Source organism: Crocodylus porosus, unplaced genomic scaffold, assembly GCF_001723895.1.
Source record: "Crocodylus porosus isolate Cpor-Errol unplaced genomic scaffold, CroPor_comp1, whole genome shotgun sequence".
Taxonomy (NCBI): Eukaryota; Metazoa; Chordata; order Crocodylia; family Crocodylidae; genus Crocodylus; species Crocodylus porosus.
This window is the reverse complement of record NW_017728949.1, coordinates 41,709,461-41,719,020: the sequence shown is the minus strand read 5'-3', so window position 1 is coordinate 41,719,020 and position 9,560 is coordinate 41,709,461. Positions and strand designations below refer to the sequence as shown.

Here is a 9,560-nt window from a genome sequence, read left to right as displayed (position 1 = left end):
GGGGGGGTCCTGCTTGTCCTTTGGAGCTGGCTGGGCATCATCCTTGTGCCGCTGGCTCTTTCCCTGGCGCGCTCCTCCTGCCTCAGCGGCAGCCTCAGCTCAGGGCTGCGCTCTGCCACGTGCAGGCTTCTGCCGGCGCCTTGGACCAGCCTCCGCGCTCCGCACGGCACTGATCCCCGGCCCGGCGGTGCGGCCCCCGAGGCTGCCTGGAGATCCTCTCAGACTGCCCCCCCACCCCCCGGTGTGCCAGGTGAACCCAGCGCTTTCAAGTAGGAATCCAGGGGGTCGAAAGCTGGTGTCGCCTTCTGCAGCAGAAACGCTGCTCTTACTGCTTTTCCACAGTCAAAAAGGAGGTGAAAACTAAGAACCGGCACTTTCTGAAGGGTGCCTCGAGTGTAACAAAGGTTGAGCATCGTTGGGTTAGTGACATCCTGGGTCTGTCTCTGCAGCTGAATCAGCCATGCTGTTGTGGCCTGGTTGTCTGGGGTTGGAGCTGTGCGAAGTGGTCCACAGCACTGGTTCTGAACACATCTTGGGCTGGAGGTACCCCTTGTTAGGCTGGAGGCACCCCTCGTAAGCCTCCAGGCAGCCTTTGGAAAATATTTTCAGTTTGCACTCTGCTTTTGGCTCCAGAAAGTTAATGGAGCAAGTTTTCTGTTGCAGAGGACTGGGAAGACCACAATAGGTCAGACCGTTTTAAATGCCACAGCCTTGTATTAGAAATCTCTGGGTTTATCCTGTGAATCCTGCCTGCACACCTAACAGCACTAACGCGTGGCGCCCCCGCGGCACCCTTGAGAGGCTTTCAAGGGTGCCACAGCAGCTTGGTTGAGATTCAGTGACATGGAGGATCTAGCTGGTCTGTGTCCCCAAATTGTTTTCCGTGGTGTCTGCAAATACAAACAAAATTGGGATTCCCACAAACTGTCCGTGCTGGGGGTGAGAGGTCGGGGAATGGTATGGGCTATTGTAAGGTAGAAACAAACCTGGCTGCCTGTGGGATGGGCTTGTTTCTATCTTTCAGGCTGCTTGGCTTTAGTGGCATGGGAGGGGGAGCTTGGGTTAAGAGCCCAAATTACTGTACCAAAGGCAATATGCCTACTACCAACTTTTTTCCTCTATAAAGCTATCTCTGCCTTTACCAGAAGTTGGATGTGGGAGAGAGCGTTGTAAGGAATCAAATGGGTGGGGTTGCATTGGAATCAGAGAAGCGGGAAAGGTCAAGGAGGGTGGAAGTGTGGAGTATTTGCTGATGACTGATAGATTGCTAAAGAAAATGGTCTCCCTTTCTCTAGGGGCAGTCTTCTTTAGGACCAGGGTGGGAACAAATGGTGTGCTTCCTCAGGAGGAGAGACTGCTTTGGGCGGGGGGAGGGCGTTAATGCAAATAACCAGTTCTTGGCTTGCCCTCTTGCTTAAGAAGGTTGGCTGGGCTGCTGCAAAAGCAAAGCCCTTAGTGGAGATGCAGATTATACTGGCAAGAGTTTCCCTTTTACCCTCCTAACCGACATTCATTAATTGGCAGAACTTGTGTAGTCCAAGCCTACGGAAGAAAGGGGGAGAGGCCAACGTTCTTGTAGGATTATTAAAATTATATTGTCTTTTTATGACTCGTACAGGGGTGTACAGTACCCAGGCTCAACAAATGGCACAGCCATCTTTTAAATCTCTGCACTCTTGTTAAATTTTAAGCAGGTTCCTTCTGTGTTTTACCTTGGTGAAACTGGTTTGAGAAATGCTAGGAACCATAGGAGTATATTCAGTTTGGCACCAGCCACATCAGTCACTCTTGTTGCAAGAACTTCTGAGTTCTGTAACATAAAAATGGATGTGGACTTAAAATCTCTGTATGTAGCAAAACTTTGTCAGAGTTAACTAAAAATACTTAAGAGTACTAGGGAAAGTATATATTTAAAACTAAGCAGGAGATGACAGATGTTACATACCAGTAACGTACCTAATAAAATAACAGCTATTACAGAAACAATGATTTGTTTTGGTGTTCCTTATCGTGCTATTTCATGCTTGCTCAAACTTAGCTGTATTTAACCTCAGAAATTTTTAAAAAATTTTTTTCCTAGACGCCCATCATAATCCAAAATTTCAAACAGGCTATTAAATATGTAGAGCTTAAAGAGTTTTGAGTGGGGAAATGTGATTTTTATTTTGGTAGCTTTTTTCACACATAAATAGTTAAGAAATAATTGCATAAGAAAGTCCCTATGTGTCATTGTCCGTATAAAATAGGTTGTAGTGTATTGCATGGTAACTGAAAGTATATCCATCGTGTGGTCTCAGAGGTAAATTTGATGAGGCTTTGGCCTCGCAGGTACATTTTTAAAAAGCTATTATAACTCCAGGTAATTTTATATACTAAAGGTATTGTCATGTTCCTTTTGCAGCAGCAAAGAAATCTTTCAGGAAAGAACTTCAGAGCATTTCGAAATATGAAATTGATCCCCATGGAAACCTCATCTTCCTCTGATGACAGTTGTGACAGTTTTGGTTCTGATAATTTTGCAAACACTGTAAGTACAGTGCAAGAATAAACAAAAATTGAATGTGAAATGTTGAAAATGTCCCATATGCTTTGTGCATGATTAAAACTGCTTTTTTTGCTTACATTTTTGTATCATAGTTATTATAAACCTACGGTATACACTGTAATTTCATTTCACTCTTTGCTTGTGCTTCTAGGTAGTAATTGTTGGAGATTAGCTATTTATTCTATCCTTTGAAATGTCGCCTAACCTAACATGCCTGATGATTTGCCATAACAATTCTGAAACCATTTGTAAATCCCCAAACTATTTTTTCTTTGTTACAAAAGCTATTCTCTTGTAGTGCACTTGTAAATGTGATTTGCTGTCTGCTTGGAGAAAATTGGCTCTTTTAAAAAATGTTGTATTTTTTATTATTTTTATTCTTGCAGAAACCCAAGTTTAGGTCAGATATCAAGAAAGAACTGGCTAAAATTTTTTATGAGGACTCTGATGAGGAATCATTCTGTGGTTTTTCAGAAAACGAGATTCAAGATGTGTTGGTGAGATCCCTGATTTAATTTGCTAGATTTAAAGTTTTAAGAATGTGTTGAAACCTTACAGCATCTGAGACAATTTATCCAAACATCTTAATATTAAAACCTTTAGTCGTTTATATATTCATATGTATTTAATGGGGGGAGCAATACATCTATCTTAAATACAAGTTTCAAATATTGCTATAAAGAAGCAGTATTGCAGTATTGTTAAACTTCAATGTTGAAATAGGATGCTGTTAAACAGCTTTTGTTTTTTATTTTTTAACGATTAAAAGAAGAAAAAGAGTATGCATGTAATGTTCATTCATAAGATTGTTGTTTTCTAGGTTTGAAATACGGTGCAGCTTGACACTTTACTTATTAGAATTGTTTATGGATTTTTGTTTGTTTTTTGTTTTTAATGCCTGTTCTGTAATCGAGCACTTTCTCTTTTTATTTGTAATTTTTTATCAGAAAGTATGGATGGTATTTGGAATCCAAGCTTCAAATAAGCTGATAGAGAACCTTGTCTGCATACTGACATTTAATCATACCTGCAGTTTGTACTGTTAACAGGAAACAGCACAGGAAATTCTACATTCTTTGTAGGCAATGTAGAAATAGCAATAGCTGGTTAATCCCCCTTTCTGCTTTTACTTGACTACAAAATGCAAGAGCAAGTGTATTTTTGCAAAATACTTACAAAAACGTGTTTGAGCACATCATGGAGCATTATATCCTTATTGCCTGTAACAGTTTGGGTTACTGAGGGTATTTATTTTTACAATGCCTCAAGAACTAGCCTAAGAAAAGGAGTAGGTGCTTTTCTTATGGAAAGAGAGCATATATCCAAAATAAATAACATAACAGCACAGAGCGCCAAAAAAAGAGGGAGAAGCACATGAAAATGGGTGAGCAAGAAGTATATACAGGAAGACAAAGAACTATACTGTCACATAGCCTGTTGGATGGATTATATTGGTGGAGCATCAACTTTATTTTGGCTAAAATAGAATTGAAAAGAAGGTCACAATGTGATTAAATAAATAAAATCATTTTCACTGATATCGAAAGAAAGTTTTACAGTAATAAGCATAGGAACACTGACCTGAAAAAATATTTATTAAATGTATCCCATTAGATTTGAGATGATAATGACATTAATGTCTAGTCCTGGAAAAAAGTTCCTACTTGCAATGAATCCTTTGACAGTTGTCAAATGCAGGACCTGATCCTGCACTGAGAACCAGGTAATGGTGCTTCTGTAACTGTATAATCACTTGTGAGATCAAGTCCTCAAGGCCCTCTGCTCAAAATGCATCTCTCTCTCTGTGACTCACCTTTTTTGCTAGATTAGCAGATAACTACAGCAACTGAGAAGCTCATTTCTTTGGTGTGTTTAGATTATGTATTTGACAGCACTGCAAAAAAACACAAAAGCTGTTAGACAGATTCCCAGGCAGCAGGACCTGAAACTCTAAAACAAACAAACAAATAAACGACCTCCCCCACCCCAGGATTGCAGATTGGCATCCTCTTTCAAACATGCCTGCCAAACTGTAAATAATTGTAGAGCAGCACACTGTGATTCATAAACTAGAGTTTTGGTTTTTAATAGAAACTGGAATCTGCGTCGGAGGAAAATGATTTGAGCGCTGAAGATGAACGGCCACGTAGGAGGCGAGGAAGACCCCCAGGCCCTCTAAAAGTAGTTATGAAGTTTCCACTTCGAAGGTCTAAAAGGGGAAAGAAAGAGGTTGAATCTGCTCCTGAAACACAAACTTCTCTAGACTTAGATTCTGACTCTGAAGAAAAGGGCTCCACATTTTTAGAGAAAAGAGCTTTAAACATAAAGGAAAACAAAGCAATGGTAAGTATCTAGAAAAGTTCTTTGGTACATCTTTCTCCTTTTTTTCCGTTTCTTTTTGATATTTAGTTTCCAAGCAGTTCTTCTTTCTTTACAGATTAAATGTATTGAGAATTTGTATGGGAATACATTAACAGGAATTTCAAGCACTAATACTCTTACTGGCGTGTGAAAATCCATGCACCGAAACTTCATCAAATGTCTGTGTATTCTGAAGCCTTATTCTGTGTTTTAGGATTACTAGGCTGCAATCCTAATAATTTTCAGACTAGTTTAAGTCACTTGGATGTGAAATAAGACATTTAAAATTAAAAGAATATGTTTGCATTATCTATAGGACAGTTGTGTTTCCAGACAGTTGCTGTAATCTAATAGTCTGTAATAGCACACAAACTCCTGTATCTTACTTCTCTTCTCTTGTCTTTGTACCTGCCTTTAGCTTGCAAAACTAATGGCTGAGTTACAAAATGTCTCTGGTATCTTCACTGGAGGAAAAATGTTGTCAACAATCAGTCCGGTAAGTACAAATTCATGTATTTGGCTTACACTGTAGACATCTGAACAAGTCTAATTCTAACATTTGAAAGAAAACAAAAGACCTTTTCAAGTAAAAACCATAATAGACCATGTAAATCAAAGTCCAGAATTACCTGTTAAAACAAACATCCTTATTTCTGCCATTCCCTTTTGATGTGCCATTCTATAAAACTGAATGTGTTAAATCATTACCTGAAAGTGCCAGTAAGCAAAAGCAAATAAAAAGCCAGTAAAATACAATGCAGCGTAAATACGTTTATACAAATACGGAGCTAACGAGTGCGGGGTCAACTTCATAGGCTAGATCTTAGTGTTATTAAGCATTTTGAAAATCAGGATTCTATTTTGGGTCCATCTCCCCTTGTGTATCAGGACTGCAATAGCAGTTTCCTTAATGAACTAGCATAGCCCAGGGCTTAAGTTAAAGGATTAGGAATCATGACTTCTGGATTCTGCTCCTAGCTCAGTGATTTGTATGACCTTGAGAAAGTACTTTATACTTGGCATGTTGTAGTTTCACAACTGTGAAATGAGGATACTTACTGTCTTTCTGAATAAAATGTGTTGAAAAGTACTACTTCCTTATTTGAGGATCAGGGTATGTGACCTTGCATTGGAAATGGGGGCAGCAGTGAAATCTGTGCTTATTCCATAAAGTGTGTAAATATGAACAGTCTCTCATAGACACTTTGTTTACCAAGTGAATTATTGTTATTCATATCTCATAGGCAGAATTGCAAAAAGGATCTGTTTTCTAGACTTTGTCAAATGATAAAAGCAAATTAACTCCAAATAAAGTAGTCGTGCTTATTTTCCCCTTCAGTAAACTAGGTTTCTGCTTTTGTTTGGTTTCTTGATGATAGGGTTTTGTTTACCTTTAATTTTTTTTCTTTCAGCGACCAAAGCGGACTCCAAAAAACCCATTTCCCAGAAGCATGTTAAGAAGGAACCCGGACCGAAGTTCTCGGCCTTACACAAGATCTAGGTCCTTGATTGAAGGTCCTCCTTCTCCATTACCAGAGGAGGAAGAAGATGATAAGTACATGTTAGTGAGAAGGAGAAGGCTATCTGATGAATTCTTGGAGGTAGGTGTAATCTGCAAGGCAGGGGTGGTTAATCTCTTTCAGTACAATATTAGTTGGAAAAAACTTTTTAAGATATTATTTTGTTTCTCAAATAAATGCAGGTTAAGTGCTTTTGGTTCATTCAGAAAAACAGGAGCTCATGCAAAATGAGTTGGTATTCAGCCTACAGACAGCTTAATAAAGGACAAAAATTCAGAGGTTGTGGTTATACAGCATTTTTTCTCCCCTTGCTTTTGGAGGTACTGCCTTTTTTTTTCCACTGCAACAGGACCCCCCCCAAAAATAGACTCTTAGGCCATGGACAGATGTGTATGTGTAATGCTAGATGTGCTGCAGCACCTTTGAAGTGCTACAAATATGTAGCTCTAAGAGGGGTGGACAGATGTGCAGAGCCTCCCTCCCTGTTTCCGTGGGTGGAGTGCTGCAGTGTTGCCAGAAAGATGTTCAGCAGCATGCTTTACCACCAAGGAGGCATAGGGGATTTCACAGCTCTGTTTCCCCCACCCCCACCTCATGGTGGGCTCTCATTGTGAGTTGAGCGCTGCAGGGGACAGCAGCCGTCATTGTGCTGTGCCTCCAGGCATTTGTAGTGCTACACATGCAGCATCTATCAACAGTCTTAGTTTGTTGCAGTTCAGACACTAAAGCTGGAGACTGCAGTTGCGATTTTTTTTCAAAAGCATTATCTCACTGAGCCCACAACTTCCACTGATCCTAAACTCCTTAGACTGCTCCAAAAATCTCTACCTCTTGGGTGGGGATTTACAGTAATTTTACCAACAACAAAGTTTTGAAAAATTGCTTGAACTTTTTTTATTCCTTTCCATCCAACAGGAAATGAGAAGTCCCAGGAGAGGCCGTCGTGGTACCATGGCTCTTCCACATATTATACGTCCAGTGGAAGAAATAACAGAGGAGGAGTTGAATAGCATATGTCAGTCTGCTCGAGAGAAAGTGTATAACCAGGCATTGGTAGGCATATAGCAATTCTGTAAAATATGGACTATGTGCAATAAAATAACTGTTTTTAGACCCTCTTGGATTGCATTAAGCAATTCCAGATTTCTGTGTGTTAAGAATGGCTTGTCTCAAAACAACACGCTGCTTTTGAGGATAGATGGAGCTACTCCCATAGTAGAGGAATATGAACTGGGGATTGTAATTATTCTTGTGCCTTTCTTTTTCTTGATGGTCTCTAACAAAGTTCTTTTTCAGTCTTCTCACGAAAACTGTTCAAATACTTGCACTCATCACAGGTGCTGAAGATTGGAACCAGTGACTTTCAAATAATATAAACTTAATGTGTAATGTTAAAATTGGTATTGGCAGCTATCCCAGTTAAACTTTTCTTCTTAGATTCACTAGCATACACACAATTACTTGGTAAAATGACTAACCGCAAAAGCCAAGTGGTCAAAAGGTTAATTGCAATTAAATGTGCTGCCTTGTTTACTATTCAGGTCTCCTATTTGTGTTTGTAGGGCTCCACCTGTCATCAATGTCGGCAAAAAACCATAGACACTAAGACAAACTGCCGTAACCCAGAGTGTACAGGGGTGCGTGGTCAGTTCTGTGGGCCTTGCCTTCGCAATAGATATGGTGAAGATGTCAGGACTGCATTGCTGGACCCTGTAAGTTAATTTTAACTTCACTTTATTGTACTTAATTTTAGCAGGAAGCCTATTTGCAGAAGTGCATCACTGCTCTATAGTTAGGTATTCCAGTAGAGAAGCTAATTTTAATGTCCTGTAATACTGCAGCACATGCTATAGGGCTCAGTCACATAGTTTGTCATAATGGGTATTGCAGAACTTCTGTAGTTACCATTGTAACTACAACTAAAATGGTCAGTTATAGAAGCTGAGTGATCATCCAAAGCCCTTTGGATTTATATTCAAGTTATTGAAACTGCAAAATAAAGTGCCTTCATTTTGGTTGACTTCAGTGCTGGTGCTGTAGGGAGAAGAATGCTGCTTAGTGAGATAATTAGTCCTGGAAGGGAAGGATAAGAAATTGGGGTGCTTCTTGTAGATCCAGTAAGAACTGTAGATACCTCTCTACTGCATTAAATATTAATGCAAAACTATTTGGGTCAATGGCCAAAGAAGGGAAGTGAGTAGTGATCACATTCAGTGAGAAGAATATCTGAATTTCTGGGATTTGTTTCTTTAAAAACTCTCTATTTTTCTTTAGAACTGGCACTGCCCACCTTGTCGTGGAATCTGCAATTGTAGCTTCTGTAGACAACGGGAAGGTCATTGTGCTACAGGTGTGCTAGTTTACCTGGCCAAGTACCATGGCTACGACAACGTTCATGCCTACTTAAAAAGGTAATAGCTATTTTTTATAGGTGGCATGGTCCAGTTTTGTGGATCCAGTGAAAGACCAAAAAAAGAAATGGTGAAATCCTGATGTTTCCACTGATTTATTCTGAAGTACTGAGTAAATCTCTTAGTTCTCAATCTTGTCACCTTTGAAATAGAATTTGTTTGTTCTTGCTAACATGAAAAGTAGTATAAGTACTTGTTTACCTTGCTCTGAGCTTCTGTTAATGCACAGTCCTCAGGTTCCATTTAATGTATTTAAATTAGATGGGAACCAAATCTTGTTAAAGCAAAGCAGATCAGTTTACTAAAACTGGGTTATCCTTATGTCTTACAGCCTGAAACAAGAACTTGAAATGGAAGACTGATGCTGTGACCAACTTCTTGGTAGCATTTTTAGTTGTGTACATTTTAAAACTTTTGTATGTACTTAATTGTTTTAACCTCTGGATGATCACTGGTTCCAGGTAAAGAAAAGAATGATGGTTTTTAGTAAATTGTGCTGTATACGGAAAAGTTGTAATGGAGTACTGTACTGGCGTTTGATGTTCCCTTTTATATGTGGTTGGATAGATGCCTTTCTCTTCCTAGTTACATTATGTGGACAGTGCCAGTGTAGACATCACTCTGATGCATCCCCCCCTTCCCTCCCTTAAAAGGGAATGGGCTTCAAGAGGTTAGAACTGTTCTTATAGCTGTCTTAGTTACAGTTTTTAAATGAATATTTTT

The 9,560-nt window shown here is 39.5% G+C and overlaps 1 protein-coding gene across 2 annotated transcripts; it reads left to right on the top strand.

The window, feature by feature from the left end:
* Window positions 1–2,365: 2,365 nt before the first annotated feature.
* Window positions 2,366–9,560, top strand: CDCA7 (cell division cycle associated 7). Of its 2 annotated transcripts, none has more exons than XM_019554291.1 (9): window positions 2,366–2,527; window positions 2,932–3,042; window positions 4,637–4,888; window positions 5,325–5,402; window positions 6,319–6,507; window positions 7,342–7,479; window positions 7,989–8,138; window positions 8,701–8,837; window positions 9,169–9,560. In XM_019554291.1, exons 1-9 carry the CDS (start codon window positions 2,387–2,389, stop codon window positions 9,197–9,199), a joined length of 1,227 nt encoding a protein of 408 aa, XP_019409836.1. In that variant the 5' UTR covers window positions 2,366–2,386; the 3' UTR covers window positions 9,200–9,560. The 2 variants fall into 2 exon arrangements, with proteins under 2 accessions (XP_019409836.1, XP_019409835.1); XM_019554290.1 differs by having other exon boundaries at window positions 2,369–2,527; window positions 7,339–7,479.

What these genes read in the sequence shown, in the direction of transcription:
- CDCA7 (XM_019554290.1), top strand. Translation starts at nt 2,387, where the DNA reads ATGTTCCTTTTGCAGCAGCAAAGAAATCTTTCAGGAAAGAACTTCAGA. An exon ending in TATCTGATGAATTCTTGGAG is followed by an intron (nt 6,508 to 7,338) that starts GTAGGTGTAATC and finishes CTTTCCATCCAA; the next exon opens with CAGGAAATGAGAAGTCCCAG. An exon ending in AAGTGTATAACCAGGCATTG is followed by an intron (nt 7,480 to 7,988) that starts GTAGGCATATAG and finishes TTGTGTTTGTAG; the next exon opens with GGCTCCACCTGTCATCAATG.